The sequence below is a fragment of the Coenobita brevimanus genome, chromosome 65 (assembly GCF_032717465.1).
Source record: "Coenobita brevimanus isolate Jiangsu-jjx chromosome 65, ASM3271746v2, whole genome shotgun sequence".
Classification (NCBI taxonomy): Eukaryota; Metazoa; Arthropoda; class Malacostraca; order Decapoda; family Coenobitidae; genus Coenobita; species Coenobita brevimanus.
The window spans coordinates 29,285,725-29,304,553 of record NC_137018.1 but is presented as its reverse complement, the minus strand read 5'-3'; the positions used below and the strand labels follow the sequence as shown (position 1 = coordinate 29,304,553).

At 40.2% G+C, this 18,829-nt stretch overlaps 1 protein-coding gene across 3 annotated transcripts in view; it reads right to left on the bottom strand.

The window, feature by feature from the left end:
• The window catches only part of cher (filamin A protein cher), a 204,281-nt gene that overhangs the window by 55,418 nt on the left and 130,034 nt on the right, over positions 1-18,829 (bottom strand). For all 3 annotated transcript variants that reach the window (XR_013898254.1, XR_013898253.1, XM_080276409.1), the window contains exons 8-14: positions 13,126-13,238; positions 11,505-11,730; positions 8,366-8,496; positions 7,994-8,125; positions 7,436-7,549; positions 5,210-5,503; positions 4,705-4,924 (exon numbers count right to left, since the gene is read on the bottom strand). Coding sequence is in view for 1 of the 3 variants with exons in the window: in XM_080276409.1 (XP_080132535.1) it covers positions 4,705-4,924; positions 5,210-5,503; positions 7,436-7,549; positions 7,994-8,125; positions 8,366-8,496; positions 11,505-11,730; positions 13,126-13,238 (1,230 nt within the window). In the remaining 2 variants the exon portion in view is untranslated. The remainder of the gene's footprint in view (positions 1-4,704; positions 4,925-5,209; positions 5,504-7,435; positions 7,550-7,993; positions 8,126-8,365; positions 8,497-11,504; positions 11,731-13,125; positions 13,239-18,829) is intronic.

Genomic DNA, 18,829 nt, shown 5'->3' with positions numbered 1-18,829 from the left:
AAAGGGGATGAGGCTGCAGATGAAGCTAACACATTAACTCTTATATAACATGGTTCAACTGCTTGATTTGGGCTGATCCAATTTAAAAGTGACCCTCGTTTAAGACATCAGCCATATTAGTAAGGTTATGACTGTATAATTGGAAAAAAAAAGTGATTTAAGAAACTTTCCCTTATTCTACAAGCAAATAAACACTTATTTTTAAGAAATACACTTTAAAGGATCTCCCATGAATTAAAGTCATTTCCCTGCACCAAAATTTAAATATACAGTATTGTCCTTTCTGCCATAAAAGAATGTCAGGCTCCATAAATGAAAATAAAAACTACAATTCCTCCAAGGTTAATCATTCAATCTAAACCGGTACGCAAGCTAACAGCTACAATGTAAAGATACATATTTAATTAGCTCATGGTAATAAAAATAATAATAGTAATAAAAATATATAAAAAAAAAAAAAATAATAATAATAATAGTAATAATGACAAAAAATGAATGATCAAAGAAAGATTTGCTAAGCTCAAACTGTTTTGTTTAAAAATAAATTTCCTGCCAGTGTCCAGCTGTCATGAGCACTTAACCTTGTTGCTAATAGACAAAGGTCTCTCCCACGACATATGTTCCTCATACACATTTGGCCGAAGGTACAAGTGCCAAGGGTGTGAGTAATGGTCAGGGGTGGGGGAGAGGGCAGGAAAGAGGTACCGGTATGTGTAATAGAGGGGGGGATGTGAGGGGAGGGGAGAAAGTATGTTTTATGAGAAGGCAAAGAGAAAATGACAACTTAACCACTCCTGCATGATGACTTTTATTCTTGCTACCTCCACAGGCTTTTGCTAAACTTGTAAATGAACTCCAGCACTGAAGGGATTAATGATAGATATGATTATCTCAAAACAGCAAGAATAAAACAGACTATACCTGATCAATCTGAAGGGATTAAAAACAAGGGGAAGGAAGGAGGAAGGGAAGGAAACAATGATACATTCACAAAATGCGGGGGAAGAAAGAAGGAAGGGAGAGAATGAGGAAGGGAGGGAAGAGAGTATATGCAAAACATGGCTGGGTCTATGGACAGAAATGGAGTATGTGTCATGAGGGAGCAACTGAGAAAGGCTGAAATGGACAGATGGAACAAGAGGTTGCTATATGAACATCAAAGTAGGAGAGAGGGGAGACGGGATGACAAGGATTTGGTAAGATTAATGGTGTGAGAAAGAGCCATGATAAAGTAAGGAAAAGGGAAGGGAGCAATATGCATAACAGGGGTGAGAGGAATGTGCATAACAATGTAGGTAATGAGTGGAGAACAAATGTGAGGCAGGACAGTGGAATGTGCATAACAAGGTAGGTAATGTGTGGAGGACAAAGGATGTACGGCACACACAGAGATTTTCCAGTGAAAGGCTGCCTGAAAACTGTACCCCTAAGTCTTTCTCATTTTTAGTTTTACTAATCCATTCGTTTCCCAGTCTGCATTTTCCTTTGTGTGTGCGTGTGTGTATTCATATACTGTACGTGGAAGTGTGTGTATGTGTGTGGTGGGGGGGCCTAGGGTGCAGAGGGTAACAGCCGGGGAGGTGGATGGGTATAAGGAACAGATATTGATACAAGCTTAAAGGGATGGCAGTCAAACCTGAGGCAGAGAAGATACGATGGGATGGTACGAGCTATGGGGATGCACACAAACTGATGGTGAATCACAGAAAGGGATGTGATAGCACTGAAAATGGTGCTAGTCAGGTGAGAGGGGCATACACAAGGTGTTAATATGGCCTTTAAGTAAAGAATGTAAATTAAGGTGCAGAAAAAGGAGGTGAAAGGATTAATGGCGAGGAGAAGCGGGAACAGGTAAGGAATTGACTTTACAAATGAAAAAAGATTAGTTTTAAAAAATTTAGTGAATGGGTTGTGAGAGATAAGACTGCATTTAACCCCCACCACGCTCATCACCTCATATAAGGCAATATGCAGGACACCTCTGGCCACGCTAATTGCCTTATATAAGGAGATGGGTCTCTGCACGATAATTTCAAGCACGAGGAAGTGTCAGTGGTTTCCAAAGGAACGCTGAGGCCAAGAACTGCCATACTGCAGTTGCTAAATACCACATATTTAGTCATTCAGTTCTTGTTTGTAGCCCAGCAATGGCGGATTCAAGCCCGTCTACCTCCTGTGGTACTGGCGACTTATTGCCGCCCTCACACCCACCCAAGAGACGTAAATTACAAAAAGACGAGGGTAATCAAGAGTTCAAGCTCAGAAATACTTGATCTGATGACAAAAAATCAACTTAATATTTAAAAAAGAAAGTTCGAAAACAATGACTCAGGGAAGGCAACTGGGTTGATAAGAATTATCACAGCAGGGGTTAAAAAAAAAAACAGGGGTGAGAGACAGTGAGACGATGAGGTGGGAGATGTGACAGAGAGAGAGAGAGAGAGAGAGAGAGAGAGAGAGAGAGAGAGGCTGTTAGAGCAAAGAGGAAGGGAGAGATATGAGAAAAGGTGGAGGGGGGTAAAAGAGAAGAGGGTAAAATAGGGGTGAGTGAGAAGCACTGAAAGTGGTGGGGGGGGGGCCAGAAAGAGAGTGGTGATACAGGTAGAAGAGAGGATTTTTAAAGCAGAAAAGGGAAAGGGGGTAGGTGAAGAGAAGGAGTAGGAAGAGGGAAAGGGGTGGGATGAGTTCAAAACCAGGAGGAGGAGGGGAGAAGTATATAAAGAGGCACTGAGGAGAAAGTAAGGAGATGAGAGACAGGGAAGGGTGTGAGAGATTGGAGAAAGGCAAGGAGTATGAAAATAAACAGAGGATGGAGCGGGAGTGAGGAGAATAGGAAGATGGGATAGGAAAATGAGAGAAGGTAAGGAACATGAGAAAAAGAGAAACAGTGGGAACAGAGGTGGAGGGGTTAGGCAAGAGGAGAAGGGAACAGGAGTGGGGGGGGGGGGTTAGGTAAGAGGGGAAGGGGTGAATGAGGAGAATGGGAAGAGGTGGTGTGCAAGGTGGAGGAAGATGGGAGGGAGGGAGGGTATAGGCTATTTAAAGTGTTATCGTGGGGGATGACAAGTAATGCTGGCACCGACACTCTTCACTACATACTCACTCCAGCAGTGTGTTTTCCCTTGCAAACACACACAAATAGCATCTCTCTCTCTCTCTCTCTCTCTCCAAATTACTCCATTTCCTTCCTTTCCTCTCTCTTTCTCTCTCTCCACACACACACACACACACACACACACACAAAGTTTCTCATATTTGATTTTTTGTCTTGTTGGTTGATAGAGGATGTGACAAATTATACATATATCAATTTTCAAGACCATATATGCCATAGTTTAGCTGCTGCAGCATTTTGAAATTAGGTCATCATTCATTCATTGCCAGACGCCATGTATCCCAAACGGGGTGGCCAAGGGCTTAGAGTTAATTGTTTTACAGGGAGGGGAACTAATCCTCCACCAACCCCACTTACAGGTAATTCCAGAAAAAAAAAAAAAATGTGCATATATATTATTTTTTTTCAAAGACCAGTATTACGGGTATAATACTGAAGAGTAAATGCTGCAGTATGGGTGAGAAAATTTTCATGTTAATATTTTCTGTATTCTAGCTGTAACAGTCCTTGAACATTTTGGTATTTTAAAAATGGGACCTTGGGAAAATTAAGCTATGAATAATACTGCTCATAACTAAATTTTTGTGGGTGCTAGATGAAAGAGTGCATGCATAAATATTATGGAACACAAAATCAGACCAGGGTCTACCTTGGTGTACCCATGGTGAATTTTTAAACTTTGGTGGGGCACAACACTGACCTTCCATTGTACTAAACAAAGAATAATGCTGCATGCAAGGGGTATACTGTGAGAGGTTGAAAAGGTTTCAGTTGCACCCACATGACATATTTCAAGCCATTCATCAACAATCTGCCATAAAAAAATGAGCAGAAAATTAAATTTTCAACTTGATGCTGGAGCTGTATGTCAAAGAGCACCTTGGAACAGCTGTGGCTGCACACTGCAGCTTACAGGTTAAATTAAAGAAACAACAGAACAAAAATCTTCTGACCATTGTATGCTTCCAGTGGTTCGGTAATTAACGATATTTCATGAAACTTTGGTAGGATACTTATTTTGTTTATCATTCATCAACAAATTACAAACTGTTCTGCTTATTTATCTAGCAGATCCATAAAGCTCTATTATGAGTTACAAACCACTTACCTTCACATAAAGTTCACCTGCTATGTAAGTAAAAGGACTGTGTAATGAACACATTTCTGCTATGTATTTAACATGTCAAGTAAGACACACTACTCAGTGCAAATCATTGCCTGAGTTTTCTACTGGCCACAGCACATTTCTTGGTTGTGTTCTGTGTTGAATATGGATGTCTCATACTCTTGCTAAAAACATTTTACCATTCATTCATCTAGCAATACAATATCTTCTTATTCTCAGCTGATGTTATCTTTACAGAGAGTCCTCACTGTGAGTCAGTAGTGTGTTTCAAAACATCACACAAATATTTCCACACAATGAGCACTGTAAACTTGGAGGAACTGGCAAATTAGCTTTACAGATGGCAATGCAACTTTGATCAAACTTCCAAATTGGGGGTGACTTAACAGAAAAAGAGAACATCAAAGAGGGTGCCTTATAAAGAAAACTAGCTTCAGTGTATAAACATTCCACTAATACTCACCAGGTTCTTGAACAATATAAGACACATAGCAGGAACCATCCTTGCGGTCTTTGAAGTCAATCTCAGCCTTGCTAGGACCCTCAACAGAGATGGCCAGGGAGCCAGCACCAGCCTCCCTTGTCCAGACGTTGAACTCATTGGGCATCTTCTGCTCGCCTCGCTCCAAACCAGGACCACCGGCGTGCACACGGTGAGCACCTCCGTCCTTCAGTGGACCAACCTGGTGGACACAGGAGAGGTGGGGTTGACTTAAACTGTAAAGACTGATGCACAGAAGGCAGATCAATTTTGTAAAGCAATATTCCAATAATTAAATTACAGTATCTTTCTCATATAACACCAACCAGTACTGGCTACATCAACAGTTTTATTACTGCACTTCCAAGGCCTCAAACACAATTATCTGAAAATTCTTTGCTGTGTTTATCAAAAATGATTAACTGGGCTACAATGAAAACACAGCTACCTCTCAAAGAACAAGCAAACCAGTTAATAAACAACTCACAGTGAACTGGAAGGGTGAGCCGGGAATGTGCATCTCCTGGTACTTGACTGAAACAGTGTGGACACCAAGCTCCTTGGGAACAAAGTTGACACCATACAGACCATCTTCCACCTCTCCGATCTCTGCAGCCTCAGTGACGCCCCCAGGGGAGGTGACAGTGGCTCCCAGATCGAAGGGTGAGATGCCAGGCAGCTTGAAGGTGAGGCGGCACTGTGAGCCAACTTCAGTAAGAGGCACTGCCTCACGCTGACGCTTGATGCGCTCAGTCTGCTTGTTGGTGCCCTCACCAGAAACCTGTACAAAGTCAAGTTTAACAGACATCATCATTATTCTAAATTTCTCTCCTACTAAAACAAGTGGATACTATGATAAAAAAGAAGCTAATAACTTGGACATAAATATAATAGACAAAGGTGTTACAAAGGCGACCATAAACTTGATTAAGAAGTAAAAGTGAAATATAAAAAAGCATCCATGTCATTACAAATTTATCTGGATATGCTAAACTGTTGATCAGTCTAAATGCACAGTATATACACATATTTCAATGTTAATTATGCATTGCAAAGAATGACAATTTAAAATCAAAGCTTTTGCATGACAACTGTAGTGGCTATGAATTAATGTGTAAGAGTCTCCATATAAAAGGACAAAGATAATGAAGACAGCCTCCGAGAAACACCTATACTCTGTCATGAAGACTGACACATGTCTCATTACACTTCTGTTGTGACTCTTACAAAGTAATATTAAGGCGATACAAGCCCTACACAGCAAAAGGCCTTTAAAAATATCTACCAATGTTTTGTTGTGATGGTCACAAAATCTTACTTAAGGGGCTAAAATCCACAATGAACTCAGTACAGTAATCACTCTAATATCCGGACGCCCAATATCCGAACATCCCCACTATCCGGACATAAGAATGTTTCATACTGTACTTTTTTCCATACTATACTTACCTCATTTCACTCTTTAATGTCCTTTATTGGTGAGAATAGGGTGTTAGGAGCTATGCATGTGCAGTAGGAAGGTGTTTTTCTGAGTTAGGCTACAGGGTTAGGGTCCATAAGTACCAGTCCAGGAGCCAGTCACCAGAATGTTTATTATTGTATGAACCTACTTCGAAACCCTCATTTTATGTTTCTTTTGCATTTATTTCAGTCATTTTTGTGCCTTATTGGTGTGATTTGGGTCTTAAATAGGTGCCATGCATGTCCAGAGGGAGTTGTATAGGTGTTTCTCTGAGTTAGGGTCCATAAGTACAAGTCCATAAGCTGGGGCCCAATATCCGGACAGAACCAATATCCGGACCTACCTATGGCTCTATTAGGTCGGATATTGGAGTGATTACTGTACTTCATTTTCCTGTCTATCTACCACCCAATCCATTTTTGTCCCATCAAGAGTGTAGGGGCTTGTGGCTAGACTATTTAGTCATAACTTTTAAGGCAAGGGTGACAAACCTCATTGCCCCTAAGTGGCATTATGTAACCAATAAACCCAAACCACCCCTTAGATGGAAATCCATATGGGCCCCAATCAGCTGGAAATCCCTTAACCTAACAGACCACCATATGTTCATTTAGTTACATGGTGACCAGCCAATGTACTGTAGTAATGGTTTCCTGGATTACAGGAAGCTATTTGGCTTGTTGCTCAGTACAGTCATCTGAAGGCTATACTAGACTGAATGAGTGTACAATGCCCTCACCTGCCACATATCTAATGTAAGTCATACAGTAAAAGTACTATCAACTAATGATATACATAGCCTCAAACTGATCCTTTTCTCTCTCTCTTTCTTTCTTTCTGTGTGTGTGTGTGTGTGTGTGTGTGTGTGTGTGTGTGTGTGTGTGTGTGTGTGTGTGTGTGTGTGTGTGTGTGTGTGTGTGTGTGTGTGTGTGTGTGTGTGTGTGTGTGTGTGTGTGTGTGTGTGTGTGTGTGTGTGTGTGTGTGTGTGTGTGTGTGTGTGTGTGTGTGTGTGTGTGTGTGTGTGTGTGTGTGTGTGTGTGTGTGTGTGTGTGTGTGTGTGTGTGTGTGTGTGTGTGTGTGTGTGTGTGTGTGTGTGTGTGTGTGTGTGTGTGTGTGTGTGTGTGTGTGTGTGTGTGTGTGTGTGTGTGTGTGTGTGTGTGTGTGTGTGTGTGTGTGTGTGTGTGTGTGTGTGTGTGTGTGTGTGTGTGTGTGTGTGTGTGTGTGTGTGTTAGGGGATAGGGGGGTACTAACCTTGGCAGTGAAGGGAGAGCCAGGAACATGGTTATCAGCAAACTTGAGGTTGATGATATAATACCCAGGTTCAGTGGGCTTGTACCCAATGGTCAGTGTTCCATCCTCATTGTCCTGTATGCACAAAACAAATTCATCATCATTAATATCATCATCTTCAACATCTTCTTCATCATCATAACTATGTTCCCACTAACTGAGCAGAAAGGTAGCACCACATTACATTTATATATAATCTAAATATAAGGTACTATGTGTTAAATATAAACAACTACCTTACTGGAAAAAAAACAATGAATAGTAATTTCATGAAGTGTTTTTCTATTTTATGCTTACACACTTTGTCTGAGTCTTGAGATACTATGTTTCATTAGTGGAACACCAGCTGTGAAATACTGCTTTACTATATTCCTCAATTCAGTGCAATATTTCAAACCCCACATGAAGGAAAAGTTGACATTTGCCACACATCTTTGAAATTCTAAGATTCTAAACACATGTCTAATCTGAAACATGAAATACTGTACTAATGTGCTGACAATGGTGACAGAGGCTGACCTTGCACTGTATGTCAGCCTTGGAGGGCCCCTCAATGGAGAGGGAGAGACCACCATAGCCAGCTTGCCGGGTGTCAATGGTGAACTGATTCTCCTGGTGTGTCTGACCCTCAGACAGTGCCTTTCCTGAGATCTGAAGCCATACAGTATTCAAATTATGATAATGACATGGCTATGTTTGAGCCAACAAAATAACTGCGGACAAAATTAAGAACAAATAAGAAACTTTAAAATTTTATCTCAGGATTTACACAAGCACAATTCCATAAGAACAACAACAACAACAACAATAATAATAATATAGTAATTATAATAATGTGTATTTTTTTTCATATGTACTGGAGACCTAAGTCTCTGAGGGAGCCTGACCCACCTTGACCTTTGTGGCATCTCCAACCTCCTTCTCCCCGACAGAGATCTTGAAAGGGGAGTTGGCGATGTGAGTCCCCATCCTCTTAACTGACACCAGATGCTCCCCAACCTCACGCGGGGTGAACGAGATGCCTGTGTGGGTGGGAGAGTGAGCAACATGTGGGTGTGGGGCAGACGGAAATATCATCACAAATAAGATGACGGAGGGTGCGGCTGAGGGAAAATATACAAAAAAGCATAAAAGGAGAGAGAGAGAGAGAGAGAGAGAGAGATGGAAGTCTCTGACAGGTTAATGGGGCAAATCTAAACACTTACTCTGTTCAGAAATGAAGGTGAATGAGAAGTGGGCAAAACTGACTGACTGGTGGGTGAGGAAACTGGGGTGGTGTCTGCAGGCAGACTAAATTATCAACCAAAATAATATACTGCATGATGAAAGTGGAGTAAACAAGATGATTATGTGCTTAAGTAAAACATGAGGGGACAGGGGTGAGGATGGGAGGTCGATTGGGAGATGATGATAATGTGTAGGGTTGGGAAGGGCAAGAGGTGGGGCTGGGTAGAGTGAGAAGGAAGTGAGTAAGGTTAAGTGGTTGGCAGAGGAGAGTGAGAGATGAGCACTAAGGGTGAATGAGTGGTGGTGGGGGAGTGAGACTAAAATATCACCACAAACAAGACAGCCAAGAATGAGGGCTGACTAAACAAAAGTGAACAACAAAACACATCATCTTGCAACTCAAGGTAACTGTGGCAAAATTACTTCAAAGAAAGCAGGAAAACATACAAATTAATATTAGGAGAACTGAGGGTGCCGTGAGTGAATTAGTGTTCTTGCCAAGGAGGCAAAAGTGTGTAAAGCAGAAATGATGATAGACTAATGGACTGAATCATCTAAAAGAGAGAGAGAGAGAGAGAGAGAGAGAGAGAGAGAGAGAGAGAGAGAGAGAGAGAGAGAGAGAGAGAGAGAGAGGGAGGGAGGGAGGGAGGGAGGGAGGGAGGGAGGGAGAGAGAGAGAGAGAGAGAGAGAGAGAGAGAGAGGGAGGGAGGGAGGGAGGGAGAGAGAGAGAGAGAGAGAGAGAGAGAGAGAGAGAGGGGGGGGGCAAGGAATAAGATTAGTAGTAATTAAGAATAAAATAATACTGAGTGAAAATAGAGAGTTATTACTTCCCAGTCATTAAAACTTGTAACTTATAAATACAATGTGACATCACTGACTGAAGAAATTACCTGAAGAAAAGGAACACACAACAATGTAATCATCCATCCATCATTCAATCCTACATTGCTCCATGAGAAGCGTAGGAACCTGGGGCTAGACAAGTTGGTCCTGACATTTAAGATAAGAGTGACCAGCCTCACTCATCCCTGAGTGGCATTACATGAGCAATAAACCCCAACCATCCCTTGGATATAAACCTTCACGGCTCAATCTGAATGGAGTGCCACAATTACCCACTAAATCTCCTGGTGCCATAATCTGGTTATATGGTTACCATCCAGCATAGTAAATGGTTACCTGGTGTACAGGAAACCATTCGGCTTGCCACTCAGTGTAGAGTCACCCATAGGCAGAAGGAAGAGGAATGAATGACGGAAAGAAAGACAAAAGAGGGAGTGTCAAGTCACCCGTAGACAGAACTTATCAGAAAGAATGAAGTAAAGAAAGACAGAAGAGGAAGGAAGGAGAGGAGAGAGGAGAGGAAAGGGCAGACACCCGAGAGAAGCACTACATCGAGTGAGCGGATGGTGAGCGCCCCCACCTACCACGAAGGAAAGGAGGGAGGAGAGGAAAGGGCAGACACCCGAGAGCAGCACTACATCGAGTGAGCGGATGGTGAGTGTCCCCACCTACCACGAAGGAAAGGAGGGAGGAGAGGAAAGGGCAGACACCCGAAAGCAGCACTACATTGAGTAAGTGGATGGTGAGCATCCCCACCTACCACAAAACACAAATTATAAACAATACCAGACACAATGCATCTTGCCAAAAAAAAATTGGTGTATTATTACATCAAAGGTTGCCACAAATCAATGAAATCAAAAGGAACTCAAACTTAATGTAAAATTATTTAATCCATCTATCCATCATCCAATCCTACATTGTCCCAAGAGAAGTGTAGGAGCCTGGAGTTAGGCAAGTTGGTTCTGACATTCAAGATGAGAGTGACCAGTCTCACTCATCCCTGAGTGGCAATACATGAGCAATTAACCCCAACCACCCCTTGGATATAAAACTACACAGGCTCAATCTGATTGGAGTGCCTTAATTACCCACTAAACCACCTGGCACCATAATTTGGTTATATGGTTACCATCCAAAGTAGTAAATGGTTTCCTGGCATACAAGAAGCCATTTGGGTTGTCTCTCAGTATAGAGTCACCCATAGGCAGAAGGAAGAGGAAAGAATGAAGGAAAGAAAGACAGAGGAGGGAGTGTGAAGTACCCATAGGCAGAAGGAAAAGGAAAGAATGAAGGAAAGAAAGACAGAAGAAGAAGGATGGAAGAGAGGAAAGGGCACCACATCAAGTGAGTGGATGGTGAGCACCCCCACCAACCACAAAGAAACAGCATCTAAACCTAGAGTAATGGTAGTACAGTAACTGCAAAAGTAAATCAACTGAAAACAATTAACTGTTACTGTACTTAATCAGCAGATATAAAAATTTTCTGGGCATCCTCTACAGATAATAAAATGACTCAAAAGCAGGGGGGAGGGGGGGAATCCAATAAAACGAAAAATTTCTCCCCAGTGAGAATACCATTACTTTACCATACTGTTCTTGAATTTGGCTACATCATTCACATAACAATACAGTACATCAGAAAGGCTGTTACAGTATTTGTAAAAATGTACTGAACACCTCACCTCAAAACTAACTTAATCATAATATAACCTTTCCCATTTCACTGCTGTCCATTCAACAAAGCATTTTGTTCAGATTAATATCAAATGACTCTGTGTCTTCAGCTGAGCAATTCTATCAGTTTAAAGGTTGCTTCTAAACTTTCATCACAGTGGACACACCTAGGTATTTTATTCAGGGCAAATATCACATGATTCTATTCAGCCATGAGAACATTTAAAGTCAAAGGATTAAAGATTTGCATAAAATAATGACTATCCATGCAGAAAACCTACCAAGATGTCCATTAGGCAGTTTCTTGAGGAAGCAGGGCTCCTCCAGACCTGATGGGGCCTGGATGGAGGCATTAAGGCTCTTGATGTCTGACTCAGTAACCTTTCCAGGCAGGCTAACCTCAGACTGGGACCCAACGCTGATCTGGTTCCTCTTACGACCCTCACCAGTGATCTTAACTGAGTAGGGTGACCCCTTGATGTGCTTCTCTGCAAACTTCACAGAGACCTGGGTAGACAAAGTAATGTACAGATGAAAAGAAGGAAGAGAGCCAGATAGGTATTGGGTGGAGATTTAGACTCACATCACTCCTGTCATGGCTGCTTACTGCACACTATTAACCCACATCTGAGCTGGGACCCGATAGTGAAAATTCACTCCAGTTCAAAGATATGGTTCATCAACCGCCAGGAAATTCAGTCTGGTTCATTTCTGGTCTAGTGTGATGGGCTATTTCAGAAGGAACTTGTTCTGGTTATCTACTCTGGCCCAGTAGGCTAACTCTGGCAGAATATATTCTGGTAATCCAGTTTAGGTCTGACTCAATAGGAGAGTGGAGACATAAGATTAAAAATGATATGAGGAATTAGATAGTGAAACCTTGGAAAATCTGAAAATGTCTCCCAATTTGACTGCAGTCTGGTAGGTAATCATGCTGATTTCATTCAGTTAATCCAGTCCAGTGCCAGCTGTAATTAAAAGTAAAATGTCCCTCATTTTTTCTGTATTTATTCAACTTCACTCTGCTATAAACATCATGTTTCCAGGTCTTCTGCAATGTTAAACTGATGGAACATACAATTACAATTAGGTGTTACTAGAGTTAATTTACCCATTTACTAGTCACCATCATCATCCAATCCTATGTTGCCCCATGAGGAGCGTAGGAGCCTGGGGCTAGGAAAATTGGTCTTGACATTTATGATGAGAGTGACCAGCCTCACTCATCGAGTGACATTACATAAGCAATAAACCCCAACCACCCCTTAGATATAAACCTTCACCAGCTCAATCTGACTGGAGTGCCGCAATTACCCACTAAACCACCAGGCACCATAATTTGGTTATATGGTTACCACCCAGCATAGTAAATGGTTTCCTGGTGTACAGGAAACCATTCGGCCTGCCACTCAGTGTTGAGTCATCAATTGGCAGAAGGAACAGGAAAGAATGAAGGAAAGAAAGACAAATGAGGGAGTGTAAAGTTACCCGTAGGCAGCAGGACGAAGAAAGAATGACGTAGAGAAAGACAAAAGAGGAACAAAGGAAAGGAGGGAGGAAAGGAAAGGGCAGACACCCGAGAGCAGAACTACACTGAGTAAGTGGATGTATGCTGAATATGGTAGAAGGAAGAGGAAAAACAAGTAATCATACAGACAGGGTTAAGAGAAAGGTGTATTTTTATAAAGTAGACAGCATAATATAAATTTTCAATTCACAGTTTTTAACCAACAGACACACAAAATCAATCCTATTGTTTCATTTGTACACTGAGCTTTGGGCAGAATCCTGAAAAGATACTTATGTAAATGTGACAAAATGACTTAATTCTATTCCTTAGACATGAACATTGGTAATGGTGAACATAGCAATATACAAAATGGTAAATGAATGAATGGTTACCTTGTACTCTCCGGGTGCAGTGGGAAGGTAGGAGACAGAGACAGTGCCATCCTTGTTGTCATGGCATGAGATCTCAGCCTTGCTTGACCCTTCCACCGCCAGTGACAGTCCTCCTGTGAGGTTAGGAAAAACAAAGAACAAAACAATCAAAACATTAGTTGATAAATGATAATACTAAGTGAATTTTATTTTCTGTTCATTACACTTTTAGGTTACTGTGATTCCAATCTGTATTACCATAACAAATAGTTTTCACACCTCTACACTAGAATTACTCTGTAAAGGTGTTCCTCTTTGGGATCATTTTATCTATAAAACAGTCACTGCATAACATTCATGACAACTTTCCAATCAATGAACCTAAATGGTTCATGAATGTCTTACACAATAAAAATTTATTTACAGTATAAAACAATTACTGTATAAACGTTCATGACAAAGATTTTCCAGTCAAAGAGCCTTTATGGTTCATAAATGTTTTACACAAATTTATATCTCATATACTGCACTACATTACATTTTAGTTAATAACACAATACAGTACAATATTTACTGAAAAGTCAATATATATCAATAATTAATTACAGTAAGAAAACAAGACTGACAGAATATTTATCATAAATAATTAGTTGACCATTAATTACATCAGTGTGGAGGAACAGTTAGTTGAAGCCAAGAGAAAATTCATATCCATCCAGTTGCCATCACAATTTAACGAACTGTGCAATACAGTACAATACTAACCAACAGCAAAGAAGTTACTGCATGTCAACAAGTGCTAAAAAATGTATTACAGTACCTGTATCTAAGTTTCAAATATTATACAATAATGTACTCCAGTATACAATACTGTACATCAACGGCCACTGCTCGCACAATTGTTAGCTGCTAAACCAGCAGTGGACAATGGGACACACATTACAGAATACAATGTACAAACTTTGGCTAACTTGGTTAGTGGCAAATGATGTATTTTCTACTTGGCCCGGCAGTGAACATAGGAACATCAGCACATGGCAGCACTACAGTTATGTGCAAACAGATGCTTATACTCTGCTTTTTAGTTAAGTGCAGTACATATTACTTGCTTAATTCACTTTTTTACTGATTTAGTACATATTATAATATGTCTTTACTGAGGTATATTAATGTGTAAGGGATATTATATAGCTAACATGGATGACTTAAAACAAAGTATAATCTAACAACAATCGGCTAATATGAACATACAGTTTCATGAAGTAGTACTCAGTAGCTTGGAAATTATGAATGTCAAGACATGAATGAAAAAAATAAAATAAACAGGTAATCAAAACAATTGGTAGATCTCCATAGAATGTAGGAAGCAACAGAACAGTGTTGAGGTTAAGAGTACAGAGAAGCAGAGTTCAGGAGAAACAAGAAATAATGAGTTATACTGATAGATTAGACAGAGCAAAACATAAAATAAGAAAGAACACAGAATATAAAACATAAATAACAATGATGCTTAATGCGAACCTTTTCTCATTCCTATTTGTGGCTTGAAAGAGAGTAAGTCATGATATGTGTTATTAATTAATGAGAGGTTATTGGGAGCTTAATGTGTCAATGGTTCAGTGTAGTTTGTGAAGTGTTAAAAACTGTAACAATGACTTAAGCATTTTACACAGTATGCTTACCAGCCCATCACAGACTGTTTCATGAAGTCTGAACCTTTCAAAATCATAATAGTATCTACCATATAATGCTATGATTATAACATATGGGCCATGGGAAAAAATTCTAATAGGTTATAATTTTACTATAAGCAATGCTTGACTTCAAATACAACAGTCCAGATTTCATAGTACAGTCTCATGACATTCCATTGCTGATATACTGTGGCAGTAAAGTAATTTTTCTTTGACATATACATTAGTCAAAGTACTAACAGCTGGCTTCCTAAGGAAGATCTGTGAAGCTTAGCACAGTGTCTTGAACATCACACAATGCACAGTAATCAATCTATCAATCCTTACTGCAACTACTGTATCTATGTTTCCAATGAAAAGTAAAATCTTCCAGTAGCTGAGTTACAACTACTGTACATGGATTATTTTGCATTAAAATGCTATAACTTTAGTTTACATATACAATACAGCACTACAGTACCATAGTTTTAGATTTCCTTACAGAATCAGCTGAGTTCATGCTCACTTTCACCAAGATTGAAGCACATGAAGTCTGTGTTCTGTGATTTGCCCCAGTCTGCTGAAAGATGCTGCAGTGTAAGGCGATAGACCATAAAATGCTGTGTTTTGTGAGAGTCAATGTTACTTTTGTTACGTTATACGGAGGAAGTATTGGCTTTGGCTCTTCAACAGGGTCCTGATCCAATCAACGAATGCTGTCCACAGTCTTTCATGTAATATACAAAATGCCTTGTTAACTGCAAGAAATATTATATTTCCTTGAACAACTGTGTGAAAAAGTTACTTTGTATATTTCTCTAGGTCACATCCATGTGGCATTAACCCTTTCAAAGGTACAGTCACACTCACATATTATATTTTCACAGACATCAGATGATTATACTCTGCTATGGAAAATCTAACCAGTCAATGAGGTAACTGAATCTGCACTGACACATATTTTTAAATAGAAAAACTAACACAAAGAATGCAATCCTCATCACCCTGGCCCAAGTTTCCACACACGAGGGGAGGAGAGATCTACAGCATGGCTCTTTAGTACGGTGAGACCTTGGTTTAATGGACTTGCTGGTATCAAACTTTGGCTGTACCAGGCCCTTTGACCCTACCAGACGACTTTTGTTATATACCAAATCAAGGTCCAGCATAGGGAGCACATCCAGCAACCTACCAGACAAGTTTGTTAAATAATGAACCCAGGCCTGGATTTTCCTCTTATTTTTATCATTACATTATCTACTGAAATGAAAGCCAACATTAGTTCTGTATTGCTTATTGATCTACAGAATTATATATAAATGAACACAGGCCAAACCCATACAATACTGATTTACTGATGTCGTATAACTTGTCCTATGTAGGGTACCTACAGGACTATTTTTCATAAATATTGACCCCAGGTCAGGTATGGTAGGTCCCTATTCGATGTTCTATATAACAAATTATCGGATATATTGTCGCTTTTTCCCCTAATTAGTCCTTTACAAAGAGGTCTCACTATAATCTCTTTCAGGACACAAATCACACAAGATGTACAGTACTTTGTGCAATCAATTCCCTTCCTGTTTCAAATAAGCTACAATGTTACTTGCAACACAAATGTTGGGTGGTTGGGTCACTGCACCCTAGCATCTGGAGTGAGCTTCCAGTCCCCAGTTTGAGTCCCACCTAAGGTAATCTTTATGACAAGCTCAGAATACACATGAAGCATTATTTCTCTTTCATCTCCCTGGTACAACATTATACAAACAAAGAAAATCTAGACTTCAATTTGGATAACTCTACACTAAAATGAGAGACGCTGCAAATGTTTATAAACCATTTTGCAGTATGAGACTAAAGAGTTACTGCGCTTCAAAATTAAATGTGTGTGATTAAAACTTTGCACTCAAAAGCTATGAATATAAATCACAAAAGTTCAAAGATAAAAAGTAATACAAATCCAAGAGGATGGAAAAAAGGAGGAATATACGAGAGAAGTGGAGTAGCAACTGCATAAATAAGATTTGGAGCATAAAGGGGATGTGGAAGGTGTGTGCAAGATATTCACAAATGAAATCTGTGCAGTATGTGAGGTGGTGTGTAGGGTGAAGAGAAGACGAAAGAGAGTGCAAGGAACAACATGGTGGAATGAAGGGGTGGGACAGGCTGTGGGACAGAAGAAAGCATAGAATGAATGGATGAGAAATAGGAGTGTGGAGGACGTTGAGAGACGGAAGAGAGAGTTATATGAAGACAGGAAGAAAGACGTGAAAAGATTTGTAGGAGAAAGTAACAAGTGAGTGGATAAGGAATTTGGAAGGAATTTGAGTGTAAAGTGGAGGGAATGTAAGAAAATGTTCTGGAAAGAGGTAAAGAATAGCTTGACAGGGTGTTAAAGAAGTAAGTCAGGGAGTGAAAGATAAAAATGGTAGATTACTAGTGGAGAGAGCAGAAAAAGTGAGCAGATGGTAAGAATACTTTTACGGAATTGTTGAACACAGAGAATGAAAGTAATGCAAATATTGGTGACTGGGGAATGGATGAGAGAAGGGGGGATGAGAAGAGAGGAAGAACTCAGTAGGATGGAAGTTGTGGAAGCAATAAAAAAAAGTCAAAATGGGTAAAGACCCAGGTATTGATGGAATGTGGTGAAATGTTGAAGCATGGGGGAGAGATAGTAGTAGAATGGCTGTGGAAGATGCGCAGATTGGCCTGGGAGGAAGGTAAAGTCCCGGAGGATTGGAAGTCAGGTTTAGTTATTCCCCTGTACTAAGGAAAAGGGGAAAAAGAAGTGTGTGGTAATCATAGGGGTATTTGTCTTCTTAGTGTAATAAGAAAAGTATTTGGAAAGATCCTTATTGACAGAGTTAGGGAAATAACAGAGGAATTAGTTAGAGAAGAACAGGAAGATTTTAGGAAGGGTAAAGGTTGTGTAGATCAGATATTTATTCTTAGGCATTTAGTGGAAAAGTTTCTAGAGAAGGGAAAGAAGTTGTATGCAGCCTTCATGGATTTGAAGAAAGCATATGACAGGGTGGATAAACAAGGATTGTGAAATGTTTTAAGAATATATGGAGTAATTAGGAAGTTGTTGAATGCCATGAAGGGTATATACGAGGGTGCTAAGGCTGCACTGCGTGTGGACAGTGAACTGAATGAATTTTTCTATTTGAAGGTTGGATTGAAACACGGATGTGTCATGTCTCCATGATTGTTCAATCTGCATATGGATGGAGTTATAAAAGAGATACAAGGTAGGGGAGTGGAGGCTGGAGTGGCCCTGATGAAAGAGGGCAGTGTGTGGAAATGCCCTGTACCGTTTGCAGATGATACAATAAGTGAAGACGAAGGGGAACTGCAAGGCTTGACGAATGAGTCTGGGAGAGAGTTTAAGAAATGGAATCTAAAGGTGAATGTAGGGAAGAGTAAAGTTATGGTCTCCAAGAGAAATGAAGTCACTGAATGTACAATGGGGTTGGATGAGGAGGAAATGGAAAATGTGAGTGTATTTAAGTACAGTACCTCTCCCTAAGTCATTCACTTTATCTAATAGCCACTTGAGAACTCCTGTATGCCACCAATGCAAAGTATGTCGATGCTTCAAAATATATGTATGATAAACAGTACAGTATATAGTTCTATTGTGTTAACCTGATTGCCCACGAATAAATGCTACAAACTCTGCCGACCGAGTAAGATTATGGATCTCCATAATTATTTTCTTAACCCCCAATCAGAAAAATATAAAGCACAAACACTTCCAGCATGGCAATGTTGGGTGATGAGAGGGTGTAACTTTTATTCATTATTATTATAGTTTGCAATGATAAGTGTACTTACGTATTGTATATTCTTTCCATTACAGGTGGCTTTACATTGAGTGACAAGCCAAATGGTTTCCTGTAAACCAAAAAACCATTTACAACGCTGGGTGGTAACCATATAACCAAACCATAATTGCTCCCAACGTGTCAACAAGTGGGTTGGTGGAGGGTTAGTGCCCCTCCCTGTAAAACAAATAACTCAGAGTCAAATGGCCACCCCTTACG